Source organism: Teleopsis dalmanni, chromosome 2 (assembly GCF_002237135.1).
Source record: "Teleopsis dalmanni isolate 2A chromosome 2, ASM223713v2, whole genome shotgun sequence".
Taxonomy (NCBI): domain Eukaryota; kingdom Metazoa; phylum Arthropoda; class Insecta; order Diptera; family Diopsidae; genus Teleopsis; species Teleopsis dalmanni.
This window is the reverse complement of record NC_051847.1, coordinates 59212691-59234913: the sequence shown is the minus strand read 5'-3', so window position 1 is coordinate 59234913 and position 22223 is coordinate 59212691. Positions and strand designations below refer to the sequence as shown.

The window sequence follows — 22223 nt, the reverse complement described above, 5'->3', positions numbered from 1 at the left end:
TAAATAGGAATCGATTCACAATTTTCTGAATTGTGACTTATTTTCCAACAAACTATCAAAAACTTAGAAAACTATTTCTATGTTTACTTGGTTTACAAATTCATAACAGTATGGGCATACAAATCGCAGCTTAAAACTACTTTGGACAATTCGAGTAATTATTTTTAAACAAAAATTTTGGATGCAATAATCTTTTCAAAAGGGTGAATATGTCTTAAATATACATATACTAATCGAAGACGATAACGAAACTAAAGTTATGAATATGTCTTAAATATACATATACTAATCGAAGACGATAACGAAACTAAAGGTATATGTATATATAAATAGAAAAAATTATTACACAACAAAACAATATACATTAAAACTTTTTTTTGTGTAACAAATATTTATTAATCAAAATTTAAACTAATTAAGTTTATTAAAAACCTTTAAAAAGAAAATTATTTTTAGTCTGAAGTTTTAGTTTGTGTTGTAGGTAATCAATTTGTTTTTAATTGCTATCATATTAATTTAATAATCACCACATAATTAAGCTTAAATTAAAAAATCCAAAATATTTTATTTTGTTTTTTCTTTATGAATTTTGTTGAAAGTAAAATAAGATTTAATCCTTAAAACAAAATATAGTATGAAAAAAATGTAGTATAAAAAATAATATAGTATGAAAAATAAATAAACAATTTATATTTTTAATTTATAGTCTAAAAACAATTACAATTTTTCATATAAATTAAATTTTCGTTTAAAACCTAAAAAAGAATAATAATTTCATGTTGGCAAAGTTTGGTCTAATTGTCAAATATACGGGGAAATTTGAAGGAATTTATAAAAATTGTATAAAGCAATGCCTTACAATAAATACAGCTGTTCAGTATGTTCAAGGAATTTGTCAAAATTTGACAAGCGACTGTCTGAACATAAATTATTGGACGCGAAACAGAGTTGAAAAGTAAAAAAAGTTTTCATGTATTCAAATTCATATTTAAACAATTTTTACATTATAAGATTCTTGTATATTTTATTTATTATCGTGGTGCTATCATTATAAACAAAGTCAAACAAAATTCTTGTGTAGAAAAAAGATGCGAAGAACGCGTTCCCAAACTCAAGCAGAAAAGGCGGTACAAGATAAAAATACCATGAATTCTGTACCTACGGTACAACCTCCAAAACGTATTTTACGAAAACGCTCAACAAATACTAATTATATCGATATGAATAAACAAAAAAAGGTAAGTTTATTAGTTATCGTTAAATTATTTTTTATTATAAGACCATTATTTTGTAAGACCAAAATTTAGTGGTAAAACTATGTGTGTGGTACATTTATTAGCTGCTTTTTTTTTTTTAATTAAAAGTAACTAATATTTATGGCATAAAGCCTACATATCCTAGAGGAGATTTTTTAGCTTCGGAGCCCGAAAATAATTAGGAATGGCTTTAAAACTTAGTCCCTGGCCTATATGAAATTGACAATGGCATCGAGAGGGAGAAATGATACTGCTTGTCTTCACAGACTAGAAGCACCGGTATCTACAGCTGTCCTTTGTCGGTTCCTCATCTTACTCCGTATATTTGTCTTGTACTCATTCATATTTCTGGTTCATATATTGCTATAATAATTGAAACAGCAGATATATCTGATAGTATAGCCTATTATTATTATTGTGTGGCGACCGGCGACCGTCGGGTCTATTGTGCCTTCTTCTGGGTTCAGGGTAGGTCTCTAAGCCCTGTTGCCTCAAGAAAAAAGTAGTAATGTAGAAGTAGCATAGCCTATATTATTAAAAATTCCATACGGTTTTACAATATATTTTGCTGTTTTGTGGCTGATATAATACACTATATCATCAACTATATCATCAAAGTTTTTAGTTGGTAAATGGTAATAAGTTTGGAATATAAACACTGCTTTGCTGTTGTAAAGTTTATTTGAGGTAAATAATCCAGAAAGGATTTTGACATTAAAAATAAAGGACAAAAAACGAAGCTGATAATATCATCAAATCTTTAAACTGTCAACAAGAATATGACCGATATCTATATAGGGTGTAGAACATGCCATACGTGTTAACCTACTGAACAAGTTAATTGCTATTGACAATTCTTTGTTTTAAGTGAATTTCTTTACGATTTGTTTGCTTTGCGAACCATGGTGGAACTCAAGCAATAGTTATGAACTTTATTTGGTGGTCGATGATAAATTGTTCTGCGATGCCTAACCGTAACGTAATTCCAGACACTGGTACCATTCAAAAAAATCTAAATAAGTTTTTAAACTGCATGTTTATTTCAAGTTTAATATTAAAAAGGAAAGAAAGGACCAAAACAACGGCGGATTGGTGTTGCTGTTCTAAGTAATCCCGTAAAGAATTGGAAGTGGTATTTGATTGTTTGATACTAGTGGCTCAGCACGCTTTAACTACAGATGATTGATAGCTGTTTTTATTTAATAAAATAATCGTTCAAATAGTGCATTCTATGAATGTAAAAAAACATTTTCTATAACCACTTTGAATTGTTGATTTTAATTTTACGAAATCAGGAATATTTATTCTGCTATATTTGTCCTTATCAAGAGACCTTGTCAATAGACCTTACCATGCTAAATTGACCAACGATGATTGATAGCTGTTCTTATTTAAATAAGAATAATTTTTTTTATTCTTAATTGTGAAAAAAACTTTTTTTACCACTTTAAATTGTAGGTTTTTATTTTATTGAAGCCGGAAATATTTATTCCATTATATTTGTCATCAATAGATCTAACCATGTTAAAGGCAGTTTGTGGCACATGATTTCGCAGATTTCGACAGTTTTTATCGTATATATATTTTTGCGTATACATAAACAATATTACTCTGGAATAACTTTAATAAATTGATATGCGTTGCATATTAGACCAGATTCTATACATCTGATATGTTTTTCTGAATGAAAATAGTATTATCTTTTTCTTGTATTTGCAAAAAAAAAAAAAAAAAAAGTTAAAAAAGAAAGGGACTTATATATAGACTTATATAAAAGTCTCTCCGGTTTATATAATTAGTCTCATTAAGTAGGATTCGGTAGTTACTGTTTAATTTGGCTATTACACAGAAATAAAAGGACTAGAATGTTGTCTTTGAAAAGGATTAGAATGGGTATTGTATATCACAACATTATCGGAAATTTAAGAAGTGTTCCTTTTATACGTTTAAATACATAAATATGTGGTTTGCTAAATGAAGTAAGCGCATTTCTATATCTCAGCCTACAGTATTTTTTTTTTTTGTAAAAGATGTGAGCTTTCCTGTCATATACTAAACATTAGTTTTTATACATTTTATTAAGTTTAAGTTGTGGGTAGGGAATCTTCGATATATAAGAGCATCCATATTTACTGTCATGAGTACTTTTAAAAAGTACTATGTACTTGAAATCACTTATACTTTCTGTCAAGTACTTTCATACATGGATGTTATCTAGATGCAATAAAATTAAGTTTACAATATAAAATGTTTTATTTTGTTTTTAAAAATATGTTTATTATTTTATATACAATATTTCCATTTACTTATTTTTATATATGTATTTGTATAATAATATAATATATTATATATTTGTATAATAAAAATTTTAAAAAACATTTTTTAAAAATCCTTAAGTATCTAGTTTCGATCAACTAATTAATTAATTAAAATTGATCGCAATTAAATTTGATTTCCGCAAAATAATAGTTTGTATGATTGTTATTATTGTTAAAAGAAGGGATCTTGCACTGCGACCTAAAGATCTATTATGCCTGTATGATGCTCAAGCACAAATTTTTAAAATAATTCTGTATATTTCTAACATATAAAAAGTTAATAACATATGTTTTTCGGTTGTAGATAACTGTGCGGATATCCGCGTGTATATATCCAATCCATATGCTATATACAGATTTAAGTAAAGATAAAATGAAAGCATAAAGCTTTTTCATACACAAAATATTCCATATAAAATAATAAATCTATATGTGCTCACAACTGTTGAACTTTTCAAATAAATCATGATCAATGCCTCAGTAAGATAAAATTTTACTGAGAAAAAGCTGTTTTTTGATGAACTGATTCTGTGGTTAGCGTTTGTAGCTTAGGTATTACGAAAGTCAATGTAGTACAGATCCCTAATCCAGCATCTCTAAAATAACACAATGTTCAATTAAAAGTTTTATATTGTTAGCTATTTTAGGCGTTAGCTTTTTTTCCTTTTCTATATATATATAAAATATATTTTTGATAGCATCCGTAAGGATAAATCCTAATAACTACAAAACATTATCGTTTTCGAATGAGGTGAATCACTCACAATTTTTATTCTAAGTTTTTATATTTTTGATAGCATCCGTAAGGATAAATCCTAATAACTACAACACATTATCGTTTTCGAATGAGGTAAATCACTCACAATTCTTATTCTAAGTTTTTATTTTGGGAAATGTAGAGACTAAATTGCATAGGAGTTTTAATATTTAGTGTATAATATTTAAGATCAGTTGGATAAGAAAATAGCTTGATGTGCTATCCTTACAATCAATGAAACTCCGATGAAAGTTTTAAGTGGCACTTGGTTCTAGATAATGCTCGGCTTTAAAAAGTAGAACGTGCCGTTTGTGAAACCATAGTTTCTGGTCAAATTTTCTACTTCGACATTTGATTTTTTTCTAATTTAACTTTTGAGTTATGTCTTAGTCTCTTTTTTCTGTTTAGATTTTTGGTGTTTTTTCTTTTTTTTTTTGGTTTTCGCATTCCTGTTACATATCTAAATAACTACAACTGAGGTTATTTTATATTTTAATGAAATCCAAGGTGGTGCAGCTAGACGGTTGTTACTTTGTACCAATCAGAGTTTTCTCTCCCTTGGTGCCTAAAACATATGAATTCTTTAGCTAATCTATTGCTTATAATGTTGTCACGTGTAAATTTGAGATGGTTGGAGAACCATGTTGCAAATTGGAGGGTTAATTTCTCTGCCATTTTTGTGTTTGTCTTCTCTAAATTTTGTGGATGCTTTGCTTTGCAGGTGTATGTTTTAATCAATATTTAAAATATTTGTTCTATGTTTTACTTTAATGCATTATTTTTGACAAATATTAGATACTTTCAAATATGAACTAATCCGTTGTATAGTTTATTCCTTCGATTTCCGGAGCTTGCATAAATCATATTATTTTGGTATTTATTGCAAGCATGGAAAAGAGCAACCAATTTTCACTGGTTACCAAACATTTTTCTTGCTACCAACCAAAATAGTTATTTGAGAGGGTATGTATGCATGACAGCTAAGTGATCTTAAATCTAATTACCTTCCTTTATGCTAGTTGTCTTATTGATTACATACATTTGGACAACACAAATTATAGAACTTAGGTAGACAATTAGCAACAAAGTCTTTGCATTCTGTACAGTTTTTCTATGGTTGTAAATTTATTTAAGACTGTAGACATCGTTATAATTTGTTGAAATCGCTGAATTGTCTATCCAGGGAATGGTGTGTTGGAATTTTGGCTATAGTGGATATTGAAAGAATATTGGATATTAAGATAGTTACAAGGTTGTATTGGGGATAATTTAGGAGCACCAATCATCATTCACCATCTGTTTTTTCTTTTTTGAAATACCACACATGCAAATTCCAATTTTTGAACGAAATCTGTCATGATATCATGACATACCGATCATTTGTCGTTGTGTTACAACTAAATCAGTAAAACTACTTTTAAAATTTGCAAAACTGTTGAAAAAAAACATTAAGCACTGTTTTGTTATAGAAAAATACCATGTAAAAGCGATAAGAATTGTAAAGTGTTATGGCGACTGCGATGTACTTGATTATAAAATGATCAAATAAGCGAAATCAAAACTAAGATCCCTTGTGCCGTGTGAATAGACTACAACTCTTAAGGTGCATCCACACCAAAGCGAACGAACGAAGTTTTTTTGTAGATACGATTACCTGCGAATGTTTCTTCGTTCGCTTTAGTATGGATTCACCTTCATATAACACGCGTTTCATAAAAATTTTTTTATTTTAATGTAAAATACGAAAGACTAAACTAAAAAAGAATTGTAAATTTTTAGTTATAAATACAAGAATTCTTTCTTTTCATAGATATCCCTGTACTCTAACATTTTTTTTATCAATAAATATATGATAACATATTAAATATGTTACAAAAAATTACTTCAAAATCTTAATATAAAAAATTGGTTTAAAAAAAGTCATAAAGGAAATTTGTTTAATTTGCCGGTTTGTTTGACACTACTTAAATAGACGCAGAACACATATGGAGTATGTTCAATCATATAGAAAATAGAGGGAAATTATAAATTACCAAACTAGCCGCCATGTTCTTTCAGTAAAGTGATATTATTTTTGTCTGTCACAGAAGTGCATACATTTTGTTACGCCGAGCAAATAAATTATTTAAAAAGTTGTAATATTTATGTTTTAAGAGTGGAATATAAATTAAAAGTGAAAGAAAGTATGTGTACAATAATATATGCCTGCTATCCCTACTAGGTAAATATATATTAACTTATATCATTGCATTAAAATTTTTGTGGATAACGTTTTCATTCATCTATTATAAACAATTTTGTGGTAAAAATTCATATAAAGTACATATATATCAAAATAATTATAATATCAAAATAATAATGTGATATATATTAATTATCTTGATTACTATGGTTAAGTTTATTTGATATATGTAGCACTGCAAAAACAACAACAACAACAACCATATGGAATGCAATTAAAATGAATAATATAGTGTATATACACACATTTGCATGGGCAGATTCCCAATATCGTTAGAAAAATATATGCATAGGGGCTAGCTTAACATATTGCATTTCTATGCATTAATGTTTGTATATGAAACGATATTATGTACGTAATATATAAACTGTATTTATGTACACAAATATATACATATGTATATATTGATTAATGCATATGATTTATATATATAAATATGTAAATATTATTTTATATATTTAAGTATGTATATATTACTTTATATATATAAATCATATGTATATATTGATTTATATATATAAATATGTATATATTGTTTTGTATATATAAATATGTATATATTGATTTATATATATAAATATGTATATATTGATTTATATATATAAAATATGTATATATTGATTTATATATATAAATATGTATATATTGATTTATATATATAAATATGTATATATTGATTTATATATATAAATATGTATATATTTATTTATATATATAAATATGTATATATTGATTTATATATATAAATATGTATATATTTATTTATATATATAAATATGTATATATTGATTTATATATATAAATATGTATATATTTATTTATATATATAAATATGTATATATTGATTTATATATATAAATATGTATATATTTATTTATATATATAAATATGTATATATTGATTTATATATATAAATATGTATATATTTATTTATATATATAAATATGTATATATTGATTTATATATATAAATATGTGTATATTTACTTATATATACATACTGATATATATTATTATATATCAGTATATAAATATGTATATATTGATTTATATATATAAATATGTGTATATTTACTTATATATACATACTGATATATACAGCTGCAGTCAAATTAATAATACCAAATGTTCAACTTCTACTTATATGGAAACTGTTTTCTTATATTGCTTTTTTTTCTTACACTTATATATTGCACTATTTAAACTAAAATATTTTACAGCGATTAACTGTTTAGTTCGTTTAAAAATGAAAAAGGGATCTACACCAAAAAAACCATCAAACATGGTGGCTCATCTATTATTATTTGAGCTTGTTTTTCCTTTTACAGAGTAGGGCTTATATGCTGGATCAAAACTATCATGGATCAGCATTTTTTCTTGAAAATAATAGAGAAAACTGTGTTACGATATGCTTCAGAAGAAATGGGTCTAACAGCAAGACAATGACCCAAAGCACAATAGACGAAAAGCGAAGCAATAGTTCGAAAGTAACTTTCTGTAGAAAGTTTCCTCACCTCGTTCTCGACTTTTAAATCCTATTAATAATTTGTGGACAGAAGTTAAGAATAATGAATGCAAAAGCAATCCAAAAAATGGTAATTAGTTTTGAGCCGTTTGCGAGCGGAGAACCAAATTAGAATAGAAAAGTGCCAAAAATTCATTGATCCTACGCCGTCATGCTGTACAGCTGCACTTGCAGTAATGTATTGCCACAAATATTAAATTTTTAAAAATTTTGTTTTTTTTTTGTTCCTTTTATAGTAAATTGAACGAAATATTTGAGTTAAAAATTATACCCGATGGTGGTCTTATTTTGACCGACTGAAAATTTGCTTTCAATGACAATATATATACCAAAATTATTCTTCGCTGAAAAGACATGATCTGTTTTCATACAGTGCCTTTCATAATTTATTTATAACTGGATCAATATACGTAATATGTAAAAAATATTTCTAGATTGTTGCGCTATGAATCTATTTTTAGTGATTGAAAGAAGGTTCATGGTATAGATTTTGGTAAAAAAAAAGATCCGAAACCGATCAGTTACTGATGTACTCTAAAAAATGTAATGTTTGTTGCTGATTATGGACCGTTGGCATTACTGGGCCTTAGCAGAGCTATAAATACTTTTATATTCATTGAGATTGTATGTACTAAATGTTAATTTGTTGTTGTTGTAGCCCACAGGGATCTGTAAAGTTAATAACATAAAAGAAACAACAGGTCTCTTCCACTAGCTACTCGTAGAAAAACTCGAGTAAAACACAAGTAAAGTATAAACTAAGAGCGTAAGACAAATAAAGTGCCAAATTACGCTCTTTACACAGATTTTCATGGAAGAGCTTTGTGTTAAGTCTGGTGAGAACAGCTAACAGTAAATCGCAATTGTTTAAAACATTTTTTAATAGATGAATTTGTGAATAAGATATTGCAGTGGTTTGTTGCTGAAGAGGGGAATTTTATAACTAGAGATATAAAAAGGTTCCGCGAGATGCGGAAATGAATTTTGAATACCTTGTCGTCATATTTCGAAACAACATCTTGTATGTAATTTTTTACACACACTCGTTTTCTTTTTCCATTATATAATAATTTAACAATTCTAAATCGTCATCAGAGTCTCTATCTCAAAGTGTATTCATTACTTTATATTCTGGCTGTATTGTAATACTTAGTTCACTTAAGAAAATATTTATTAGATTTTTTTGGCGCATTTCACTATTGATTTATTTATTACAATTAATACTTAATTTAATTAATTAATTTAATATTGGGTGGGTGGGATTTAAATTGAAGTTAACCAGGATTACGACGGAGAAACTTCTATGGAGAGGGTTCAAAGGTCGATTGGACTTAGGTTTATGTGAGTGTTGAGACAGGAAAACAGATAGGTGATATTATGGGTGGTAAAGCTGTAGTTGGGGTACACATTGGGAATTGATGCATTTATGCGTCACAACTGTTTAGGATATGGCTATATCCTGATCTCAATTGAATTAGAACAGTTTTTGTTTCAGTGGGAAGGCAGCAATTGGGAACTTTGTTACAGTATAACCGTAGTTTCGAAAGGGATACTGTATCTGTGTGTTGCACTGTAAGTCCACGTTTATATTCGGCCTCACCGGTGTTAGCTCTATTATAATAGGTGTCACTATATCCATGATATGATAAGAAGGTTCGATGAATACATCTTGGTGAGAGGGCTCTACTAGAAATTGCGCCATTAGGATGCCCATCTGTGTAGCACGCAAGGAGATATTCCTTGGACAGCAATTGATTATGTTCTTTCATAAGAATTATTTTGGATTCTGCAAAATTGAAGATAGTCAACATGCGGCATACGATGACAATCGGTCGCAATCTGCTAAGCCATTGCGTCTCGCAGAGTAGTGACATGTTAGTTTATCTGGGAATACAACGGATTACTTAAGATTGTGTGGCTGCGTAGTTTTCAAGATTTTGTGATTTATTACTTGAAGATTAATTGTTTAAGGAAGAATTAGTCTATGCGCAAAATACAACACAGATTCCAGTCTTGATAGCAAACACTGTGTGCCGTTCATAAAGTACAATCATAAATATTTAAATATGATATAGACAATGCATAATTGACCATTTTTAATGCCATTAAATTATAAATTGTATAAAAAATTATATTATTCATTGCAAAACTTGTGTTTGTTTTCTGATAATTAAAAATCTTACATCCTATATATGTTTGAATTAGATTACTAATATAAAACCTGATAAGTTAATTCAGAGCTGTTATAATAAATTAAATAAATTAATAAGATTGAAAATGATTTTAATTGAAGGAATGTCAGGACATGGTCAATTTGCTTCGTGTTTTTGAGCTACAAAATATATTATCGTATTGTAATATTCCTTTCGCTGGACGTAAAGTAGATCTTCAGCTTCGTATACAATCTCTACTAGAAACTAATTTTGAATTATTAGCACCACGGATAAAGGAAGTATATAGCAAAGCACTGTAAGTTAAAAATTCTTTTACTTTTAAAAATAAAATAAATATATTATTTTGTATTATGTTAATAAAAAGTGCGGAACAGGGAACTGTGCTGTTGACGGGTGGTTCAGAACCGAAAAACATGTTTTCTCAGATACAAATACCCGCGGTGCAACAAAATGCTGGTGCAATGGTAGCTGCAGGTGGACCAGTCATTGCAGCACAACAACTAGCCGTAAATTCTGTAGGTGGTGCCGCACCAAACCCAGTGCAGGGAGGTATGTTTCTTCCAGCACATTTGCCACCCATACATCCGGATATAAGTTTTAAGAAATTGGCATTTTATGAAGAACTAGCAATTTTAATTCAACCATCATCATTATTACCACGTAACGCACAACGGATTCAAGAAATGCCATTTTATTTTACATTAACACCAGCGCAAGCTACGGATATTGCAACAAATCGTGATATACGAAACGCAAATAAGGCCGAGTATAATGTGCAAGTACAATTAAGATTTTGCATGTTGGAAACTTCATGTCCCCAGGAGGATTGTTTTCCACCAAATGTTAGTGTTAAGGTTAATAATAAAGTTTGCCAGTTGCCGGTAAGAAAAATAATTAAAACAATATGAATTATTATTCGAATAATATATATTTTAGAACGTTATACCCACAAATCGTCCTAATGTTGAGCCAAAACGACCACCTCGGCCAGTTAATATAACACCAAATGTTAAACTATCTCCAATGGTGACTAATACCATCACTATACAATGGTGTCCCGATTATACGCGTGGTTATTGTATAGCTGTTTATATTGTACGGAAGTTATCATCTGTACAACTATTGAATCGCATGAAAACCAAAGGAGTTAAACCCGCTGATTACACACGCGCATTAAGTAAATATTCGAATACAATAAACATATTTGTTGACAGTTTATCTTATTGGTTTCGTTATGTTTTTGATTTCGTTCCTTTTTGCAGTTAAGGAAAAGTTGACTGAAGATGCTGATTGTGAAATAGCAACAACAATGCTTAAGGTGTCTTTAATCTGTCCATTAGGCAAAATGAAAATGTCAATTCCATGTCGAGCTTCAACTTGTTCTCATTTGCAGTGTTTTGATGCAAGCCTTTACTTGCAAATGAATGAACGTAAACCGACATGGAATTGCCCAGTGTGTGATAAACCTGCGATCTTTGATAGTCTAGTTATTGACGGGTAAACTATTAAAGTTTTAAATACGGAAGAGTGTATATAATATGCGTGCTTAAAAATCATTTATAGATACTTCCAAGAAGTTTTAGCATCATCGTTACTACAGTCAGAGGACACTGAAATACAATTACATAAAGATGGTTCATGGAGTACACATAATTTGCGCAATGAGACACAAGTGCTAGATACACCTGCGAAAACAAAAGAGAAAGTAGAGATTATATCGGACGACATAGGTAAGCTGTTTATTCATACTAAATAAGTACTACTAAATAAGTTAAATTTAAAATTTATTTCGATAGAATTAATAACCACAGAGGATGTTAAATCTGTAAATATAAATATTACATCTGCAGTATCAAGTGATCAACCTACATCAACTACTAATAATGAAACCGTAAAGAAAAACTATTCATATTTTTGTATTAAAAAATTTAATATACATCTAATATTCTTTAAGGTCGATTTAACATTGAGTGACTCAGATGATGATCTACCACTTGCAAAGCGTCGGCCAACTGGAAAACAAAATGCCGTTGTATCTTCAACAAATTCGTCACCGGGCTTGAATGGTGGCACTCAACGTGGAATGTATTTAACACCAAAAAACGGTACGTTGGATGCATTTTCGTACTAAAAATTTGAAAAATCAAAAAAATTAACGAGGATAAAAACCTATTTTATAGATTCTTTTTTTTTTTTTATTCAATTCTAAACGTGTAAATGTAGTTGTCTAGTGTTTTTATAAACTATTAGAACAGTTTAAAATATCAACTTCTTTGTTGGCAATAGTTTTCGAATATTGTTAGCTACTTATTTTATTAAAATTAACGTGTTAGTTCAAATTTTGGATAAAATTACACAGGACAAGTAATTAGACAAATGTAAATGATCAAAATTTAGAACATTTTGAAGTCAATATACCATATTGATTTTTATAAATTAATCTTTTATTTAAATATTTATGATATTGAAATATGCAGGTGCGACAACAATTTTAAATTATAAGAAAGGAATAGTAAACTTATAGTAATGACTAAAAAATAAAGCCATATATTCCTATAAATATTGCTACCTATTTGGTTCAAGGCATTTTTGTAGAAAACCAGCGAAGAAATGTGCGAAGAACATTCTAAACCTTTTTAAATAATAATCATTAAATTTAATCTTACATTTATCAGTACGCAATGTATAACTATATTAAAACTCAGAACTTATCGTTATACAACTAAATAATGATTATGATATATAACTGGCTTAGAAATTAGGACCCAAGTATGGAGCGGTTAAACATTTGACAAAAAAATAGTGTATTATTAAGTTTGTTATTACAGCATTTCTTTATTACTAATTATGGAAGTTTTATAATAGGGGTATTCAGGCAACTGATTAGTTGCTTAGTTGATTCAAAAACTTCATAAAAAAAAAATTTAGCATTTTGATGTTAATCAGTTGCTTGAACGACCCAAAATGCGTAATCTGATTAGTTTGTTGTATGTAAATGCCTTGGCAGCACTCGCATCAACAGCAAAAGTGAAACATACTTGTGTTTGCAAAATTGTTTACACACAATTCAAACAGCTGAGAGAGATAGCTAACAAATTTCTATACAAAAGTTCATTTTAAGTTATTATTACGACACTTGGGACTGGCAGCACTATTAATCAAATTTGTACTAATCTGAGAATCACCGAAATAGTTGATTCACTGCTTAGTTTCATTTTTGTGTGCAAATTTTTGTTGTAATCAACTACTAAGCAACTAATCAGTTGCCTGAATACCCCTAATATGTATGCAATTGATTAGGAGATGTATGAGTCATTTGACCTTTTTTTTGTTTGATTTTATTGCAATACCTTTATTAATTGATATATTAATAATGTTCAATTCTTTATTGGATGAATAATAAGCATAAATTCGTTACGGAAATAAAAATACAAATTATTAATAAAATCAATTATTTGAATCGGTATAGTAGTAGTTTCAGATCTGTACTTTTGAATCGAAGCTTGTAACAATTTTGTATAATTGGATTCAATCACAAACCGAATTAAAACGCTCTTCCCAATGTGCGTGTCAAAACTATAGCTCTACTTGATGTTGCTCCGCCTTGTTGATTATTCAAGGATATTTCACCTAGACCAGAGGTGAATGCATTCATGTTTCACGGACCCATTGTATTTACAAATTCTGAACTGAAAGGCAAAGGCTAGATAATATGGTTTTGAACCGAAGGCTTAAGCTAGATAAAATGATTTTTATACCAAAGCACTGGCTCAAAATATGGAATCCACTGATTAAAGTTAATTGCATTATAAATTTCTAAGCAAAAACTTATAAGTTCTTTGAGGTTGCAAGTTGTTAAAATTGGCTTTAATTTCAATTATTTTTAATAATAAGTTGATTATGATGCTATTATGTTCTCTTAGGTGAAGCATAGTACAATTTGAAACTGTGTGTTATGTGTTTGGTATATGCAAAAAAAAAAAAATAATCTAATACTAATAGGTGAGAATTGCACCACGATACTTCTATTATCTATTATTATTGATAAAGTGTACGCGATCCAATACTACATTTATAACAAAAGTTTTATTTAAGCTTTTGTTTAGTTCGACTTATTTGTTTTGGCTAGAAAATTTGTGGACTTTGATATATATTCTAATTTTGGTATTTTCAACTGGATTGCAATAATCGTTTCCCGTATTTTATACATATATACTACAGCTAACTTTATATACTAAGTTAATATAACTTACTGACAGTACAAATATTAGTTCTGAATATCACTATACCAAAAAATTATATATATATGTTTAGAGAAATAATTAAATCCATTTTCGCTAACAGCTTCCATTACAATTTTAAGATCAAGATTCACAAAAAAATTTATAATTTATTTACATTTTTTAAACGTCGATTAAGTTCAATATATATATAATAAATATATATACATATATATTTCGTATTTTTACTACTACTTTTGTACTTTTTGGTTGTGTCTTCTTGTTGTAACCCGCCGGGATCTGCTTGAGTGACCCATTTGGGAGATTTTGAACGGCACTTGGTTGTTTTCGACAAGTGGCTTCGGGACGTAGACCCGGCCGTTCTTGGAACTCGGTTGTGTCTTAATATGCCTTGCTTAAAATTTGTAAAAATGTTACAACATAAACAGTGACATAAAAGGTTGCGTGTGGCGAGTTGAGGCGGAAGTATAAAAGAATTCGCGGTTCATATGCATTAGTATCAAATGAGCTGTGACTCTTAGACATTGATGCATACAATAACTTTTACAGGATATCCAACATTTTTCAAATGCTATTAAAGCTGGTGGAAAGTGATTCACAAAAAAAAAAAAGATTAAAAACGCTCATAACACTATTTCTCTAAAAGAAGAGTTGTCTGCTATCTTAAAATTTTTGGCGACTGGTGAAAGCTATGAGAGTTTGGGGTATCAAACAAAGCTATTCAATTTATACTTGGTTTATTGTATATCCAAAGTATGTGAGACTATATAAACATATAGTATATATAAGGTAATATATGTTATATATATATTACAATGATACAATGCATTACAATTGTAGTAATTTGCTCTTAAGGGGCACAAATGGCGGCATTGATGACTGAGCACAGTCATGTTTCGAGAACATGACTTTCTGCATAACATGATTTCTTTCTGCCGCTGATATGAGTTTACTTACAACATACTTACATATTATTAAAAGTAATGTTAATAAAAGATAAAGATAATATTACCTTTTAAATGTAGGTACAACCAAAAGGTATCAATCCTCTTAGTAGTAACAGTACGAATATGACAGTTATGATTTAACTCTCACCATAACATGTCTTCATGTCCGTGACCAGTGCAAAACTACTGCGTCCGTTCGTCATAACATTTTCCTTAGAAAATCTTCATTAATTAATTTCAATATACTTTATGTGTTAATTGCATTTATTTAGAAAATTAAAAAACTGCCCAAATTTTTGTGTATCAAAAGTTATTCCATTATTGTCATATAATTGTGTATCTGAATTATTTATACATATGTCATACGTATTTTAATATATTTGAAATAGTTTTTTGCATAAAAGTGTTTTAATTTTTCAGAAGTACTCATTTGTTTAACAAATATATTGTTTCTTGTTTAATTTAACAAATAGTAAATTTATGTGTTAAACTGATTATTTTTAATTAGCAAAAGCTCAGCAAATTGATACAGTGGTGGAGGATGATGAGCAAGTTAAGGTTGAACATTCTTTGGAAGTCAACTTAAGTCCAATAAATAACAATGAATGCACTAATTCATCTATAACTTCTACTACTAAAGTTCATAAGAGTATTTACAATAATTCCTATAATAATGATGAAAATTGTGCATGAATTCATTATTGTGTATTTGTTGTTTGTCTTTTTGTTGTTCATACTAATTTTGTGTTTTGTATTTTAAGTACTTAAAATACTTGTAAGTTAAAAAAAATAAAAAATAAAAATACTCAAATCTCGAAATTAAGTAGCTATATATATACATATGTGCTAACTATTCTCAAAATAAAGTTAAACCTTAAGAGGACACACACGTTACACTGCAAAAATATGTAGCATTGAAATTTTGATATTCCATTATTTTTTATTTTGTGGAAAAACATACAGTGTTGTTTCATTTTTAAATACTGTATAATTAAACAAAAAACAGTGGACATATAGACTTCCTCAGCAGCAATGCAATCATACCAATGCTGGTCTAAGATATTTAAGCTTTGTAAAATGATTTATTTTTAGTTTCATGATAGGCGTTAGTTACGGATAGGAATGCATTGCTAAAGTAAAACTGTTTTCCCCTGACAATCTTTTTTAGATCCTTATACATCTTATATCTTTCGAATAAGAATGCATTGCTAAAGTAAAACTGATTTCGCTTGACAATCTTTTTGAGATTCTAATACATCTTATATCTTAAGGATAGGAATGCATTGCTAAAGTAAAACTGTTTTCGCTTGACAATCCTTTTGAGATTCTTATACAATTTGGCAAATATGACTTCCTGATGGTCATATCTAATCTTTCTTAGAATTCAGAACGAGTTCCTCATACATTTTTTTTAGGATTTAATTATTAAAAGTATTATATATGATTGCTTGATTTGGAAGTAGACGTAGTTTCGACTGCTACTGAAGCCACTTTCTGTCTATTACGCCCCGCAACAGATTTCAACAATCTGAACCACTACAGTCACTAGTATGTTAAGCTTTTCATATTTGTTTTTATCACTTCTTTATCAGAATTAATAATTAGATCTTGAATTAAAACTGGTAAAACTGCATCGAGGTACTAAAGAGGTACTAAACAGTTAAAGTTAACATGAATTTAAAGCTTGGCTTGCTGAGTTATTGATTTTTCCTTATAATTATTAATAATTATAATTATATAGTAATTATTATAATTATATAATTATTATTATTATTTGTGATTCTTAAATATGAAATTCTTAACTTCAAAGTAACATAAATTGGTTACTTCTAAAAAAAATTGTTATTTTCCTGTGCAACACAACACTGTATGTTTAATTTTTTCTGCTATAGAAATATAGTAATAATAGCATTTAATCAAAAAACTAAATAATTAATTATTTAATTAAATAAGTCTTATAAATAATGACTTTCTTCAACATTTTTGTTTGTCGTCAGATAATCAAAAAAAAAACAACTTCAATTTTAATAAAATTAAACTTATATTTGATTTTATTTTCTTTCGTTTATCAAATGCAATATTTTTCAAAATTATTAGTTTATTTAATTTTATCCCTTATAAAAATGTTTAGTAAAAATAGTGTTTAGTTTAGTTAATGTCTTAAATGTTGTCCCATAAACTATATAAGATTTATTGTCATGACAAAATATATTAAAGTAAGATTAAATCAATTCAATTGAAAACTTATAATAATAATATATAAGAGTAAATATATAAGTTATAGGTTAAGAAAAATAATAAATAAGCTATATATAAAAATAATAATAATAACTTCAATATATTTAATAGTTTAAAAGTGTAATAATTATTTATATAGATTATATAATTCATGAGTTTATTAGGTATTTCTGTGCTATTTTTTTAAATTAGTTGTTGTGTGAAAACAACTTAGATTTAACTTTTTAATTTTTATAAATTGAATATAGTTTACTATTACTTTCCAGTAATATATCTAGTAAATGTCAAATACTAATTCCTATTTTAATTACGCCACCTCTTGGTACATAGCTATTATTTTGTATTCTTCAGTACTAAAATTGTGTACGAGCGTGTACTAATAAAACTACAGCATATAGATGCTGTTCTAATAAAAATACACTTTAAAAAAAATACTTGAAAACTCTACATTAAGAACAGAGCTTCAAGCAAATTTTATATCGCAAAAATGTCTACTTCAAAATCTACATAGAGGTATAATATGTAGAGGTCTAACTGGTACCTTTAGGTATCAATAGATTTATACGTGGCTTACGACTAGCCAGATTAATTTAAGCTAACCTAATAGGATTAGATTCTTTATTATATATCACAATAATTTATATTTTAATTTAAGTATGAAATAGAAGCCAAGTTTACTTCAGTGCATTTGGAGTTTTTAATATACGAATGTGTTTATATGCTAAACTAACTTATAAAGTTATAGATAGCTTAATACCGACAATAGTTTCAATTGTTCAGAATGTAAATGTAGCATTTGTCAGAATTGTATGTGTGTAATTGATAAATCGATTTTATATGTATTTTTTTTTAGTATGTTATATATATTTATTGCCTATTTTGTTTTAATTCATCAATGTTAAGAGTATATAAAGTATAAATTTTGCCTTTAAGTTTAAAAGTTCCATATGTATTTATAATATAAATCAAAAATATCCTAATATTTGTTTCAATATTTAAGTAAATGAACTTATAACAAAAAAAAAAAAAAAGAAAAAAAAAGATTATGTAGTTGTATAACTGGTACTAGTTAGAAATTTGTGAAATATTATTTTGATCATTAGTGAAACAATATGGCTTTCAATTGAATTCAAATAATGTCTAAAAGTTAAAAATTATTTTTCTTCAACGAAACTGATTTTTTTTTAATATTTAAATATATTGATTTCTTTCTAAAAATAAAATGACCAAAATAATAGCCAAAACCTTTCAAGATTATTGCATTACTGTCTGTGCCGCTATTTATTTATTTTAAGTTATTAAACTGTAAAGAAATCATTTCTAAAACTTAAGTAACATGACAAAAATAAAAAAAAATAATATATATAATTTTAAAATAGTTTTAAGTTTTAAAATAAAAATTCTATTATTATATGTATTTTATTGTAAATTATTAAAATTTTTAAAATAGAAATTATAAATAATTAAAAAAATTTGTTTAACGAAGTTATTCAAAATACATTAGCAATTATTTAAAAATCTTTTATTATATTTGTATAATTTCATTTACATATATATAAATGTATAAAACTAAGAATTATTTTAAGTAAAGTGAAAATAAATAATAATCTAATTTTAGTAGCTAAAAGAACAAATATATATAAGAGATAAAGTATGCAAAATATTTAATTTATAAAATTTGTTTTTAATCTCTAAATGCTAAAATATAGTTTAATTTTGAAACTACAAATTATGTCGAGTAATTAAATAATATATATCAAAAAATATTTAAAATACTAAAATTATACAAAAACAAACATAAATGAAAAAATTGTGCAAAGACAAAAATTTATCTAAATAAAAATACATAATAACAATTTTTTTAATTGTTTCATTTAATTACAAAAAAAAAAAAACTAATAGTTTTTGAAGTACTTGTGTATATTAAGTTTCTATTTAAGGTGATGAAATGGTTTCTTGCAGTTCTTTTGTTTTATATTTCTAAGAACATTTTTTTGTTATAAATTATTTATTTCATTTTGTTAATATCTTTATTTTAATTTGTATATACACATCTAAAACTTTTTTTATATATAATTATTTACATTTTATTTTCTGTATTATTTTATAAATTCTCTTAATTGTCACAAATATTCTTTTTATATATTAACAGTATTAATTGCATTTCATTTATATCTTTAATATTGTAAATTTATTTTACTAATAATTTTTATTTTATTCAATGTAAATCAATTAAGTGGTGTGTTGGTTTCTAGTAATAATATTTAAAAACATTTTCTTTTCGGATTTTCTTTGTTAAAAACTTCTACTTATTATTTTTATATCCATCACATAATTCCGAATAATGTACATAAGCATTTGTCAAGCAATGGTATTTGTAATACCAATTAGGGGAGACTTCACATCGAATACATATACTATATAAAAAACATACGTTATTAGTTTATATGTCTGTCGAACCATTAGTTTAAGTTATTTGAATGAAATTTGCATAAGGATTTGGGGAATCACTGAGGATAAATTTACGAGAAGGATGTGACTGAAACTAAAATTTCAGTTTTTGTAGTAACCCTTTGGAACCTGCTTGTGTAGTCCCTACACAAGAGTTGTTGAACGGCACTTAGCCATCGAGGTCGCCGATGTAGACCCGACCGTTCGTGGAATTAAAATTGTAATTATAAATAGTAAATAATAGGTTTGTAACTTAACTATCTGTGTGAAGGGTACTGAATAATGTTTAAAAAAATTATTCAGCTATTCAAGTTGTTCGACACATAATAAATTATATTTGATCACTCGATCGCTGTTTAGTTTATAACAAAACATATCGTCATTTAAAAATTAACTGCAAAGCAAAGAACATTAAGTAAAAATGAGTGCTTAAAGCTTTTCCATTGCATATGGAAACGAAACAAACGAAAATAAAAAGAAACAAAGCTGTCTTCTTGTTCGAGTAGCTCGAATACTTCGAAAAGCTCAATCATTTTCGAAAATTTGAAGTGTTCGAACCAGCAATTCGAATATTGAAGCAATATTAACCCATTATGTACAAGGCAAGTTTAAACTTGGAATTTTATGGTGAAATTTCCATAGTAAATAGTAAAATAACACAAGTTTAAATAAATAAGAAAAGTTTGATATTTATTGGAAAGATTACTCTCGCTTTATCTTTACCTAACGACTGAAATTTATATTGCATTATATCATCATTATAGTACTAAGGGACCCAACGTGTGGTTAAATAAACTAGACCAACAATGGTTGGTCTTATTTGGCCTTTGTAAAAATTGTGAAAATTAAATATGGCTGGAGCTAAGAACATGGTAACCACGCATATGGTCTGTAAGACCATAAGATGTGGTTCACAAAGGTTTTAAATACATATTTTTAGGGATTTGTAATAAGTTTTAAAAAATCTCTAACATGTAATAACAGAGTCGGGATATACCAACAATTTTTTCTTTGAGTACTCTCTAACAAACTTAAAAAATATTACATTTTTAGTGCTTTAATAATATATATGGATCTTGTATAATTTAAAAGCAGATTTTGCGTATTCTATTATCAAAAGTAATTTATTTTTGATGAGTGATTATATAGTCTTTCACAGAAATGGTTTGAATTTCGAATTCTAACTCATCAGATAATCCCATATGGCCATTTGGTAATCCAAATTTAGCTGCAGTTCATTCCACTACATTAAATATTGAACTATGGGAATTTGTTATTCCAAATATTGTTTCCTATAAATTAATTACTAAGCTTATTTTTTTAGCAATGTCAATGACAGTACTTCATAAGCTCTTTAGATTTTTGTGGAACTATTTGAAGAACCCAGCATATTTCAAAAAGTTTAACTAATTTTTTAAATTTATTGTTTTAGGTAATGATACAATAATATCTTTGGATTCACCATCACCTCCAGAATCTCCAGGTTAGTGCAAAAAAAAACAAAACATTTTGCATTAAAATTAATTTATTTTTTTTTAAATAATGTTTTCAGTTTCATCAACATCAACCCTCAAAATCAGTTCTGTATCATCAACTATTACAAAGTCTACTAAGTAAAAGTAAAATTATATATATTTTATTACTTTTATATTGAGTTGATCAGTTTGTGTTAAATATATTTTATTCTAATATTAATTGGCTATTATAAATATAAGTCGTAGAGTTTATTAATTGGCTGCTACGCATTTTTTATGTCATTGTTATACATAAATTTCCATTTACCAGATGTATATATAAAAATTTTATTTGTTAATTGCTTTTAGATTTTTACACAGTTATATCTGAATTGAATTTGGTTATATTTGAGTTATATATTTGTACCTTAAAAAAATAAGTGTCATTTCAAATTTCTTCGTTCTACATCCAACAAACGGATTTATTAAAATGTAACATTTTAAGAGCTTTTATTAACTTAAATTGTTTTTTACGATTTTTTTTTAATACCTCTTTAATAATCAAATTAATTAATATATGTATAAGAGTACAAGTTTAGTTTTATTAACATAAATATATAT

At 27.1% G+C, this 22223-nt stretch overlaps 1 protein-coding gene across 4 annotated transcripts; it reads left to right on the top strand.

Annotated features, from left to right (window-relative positions):
• The first annotated feature begins 25 nt into the window (after nucleotides 1-25).
• Nucleotides 26-21832, top strand: LOC119679245 (E3 SUMO-protein ligase PIAS1). 4 transcript variants are annotated; one of them, XM_038091485.1, is made up of 11 exons: nucleotides 26-313; nucleotides 1082-1238; nucleotides 10391-10566; nucleotides 10636-11152; nucleotides 11208-11448; nucleotides 11534-11768; nucleotides 11835-12001; nucleotides 12068-12162; nucleotides 12226-12376; nucleotides 21581-21631; nucleotides 21701-21832. In XM_038091485.1, exons 2-11 carry the CDS (start codon nucleotides 1089-1091, stop codon nucleotides 21763-21765), a joined length of 1848 nt encoding a protein of 615 aa, XP_037947413.1. In that variant the 5' UTR covers nucleotides 26-313; nucleotides 1082-1088; the 3' UTR covers nucleotides 21766-21832. The 4 variants fall into 4 exon arrangements, with proteins under 4 accessions (XP_037947413.1, XP_037947411.1, XP_037947412.1 ...); XM_038091483.1 differs by lacking the exon at nucleotides 26-313 and adding an exon at nucleotides 756-955; XM_038091484.1 differs by lacking the exon at nucleotides 26-313 and having other exon boundaries at nucleotides 756-1238.
• Nucleotides 21833-22223: the final 391 nt, after the last annotated feature.

Excerpts from the sequence above, each read along its gene's own strand:
- LOC119679245 (XM_038091483.1), top strand. The coding sequence starts at position 777 with ATGTTGGCAAAGTTTGGTCTAATTGTCAAATATACGGGGAAATTTGAA. Across the intron at positions 10,567-10,635 it reads GAAGTATATAGCAAAGCACT|TGCGGAACAGGGAACTGTGC; the intron begins GTAAGTTAAAAA and ends GTTAATAAAAAG. Across the intron at positions 11,449-11,533 it reads TGATTACACACGCGCATTAA|TTAAGGAAAAGTTGACTGAA; the intron begins GTAAATATTCGA and ends TCCTTTTTGCAG.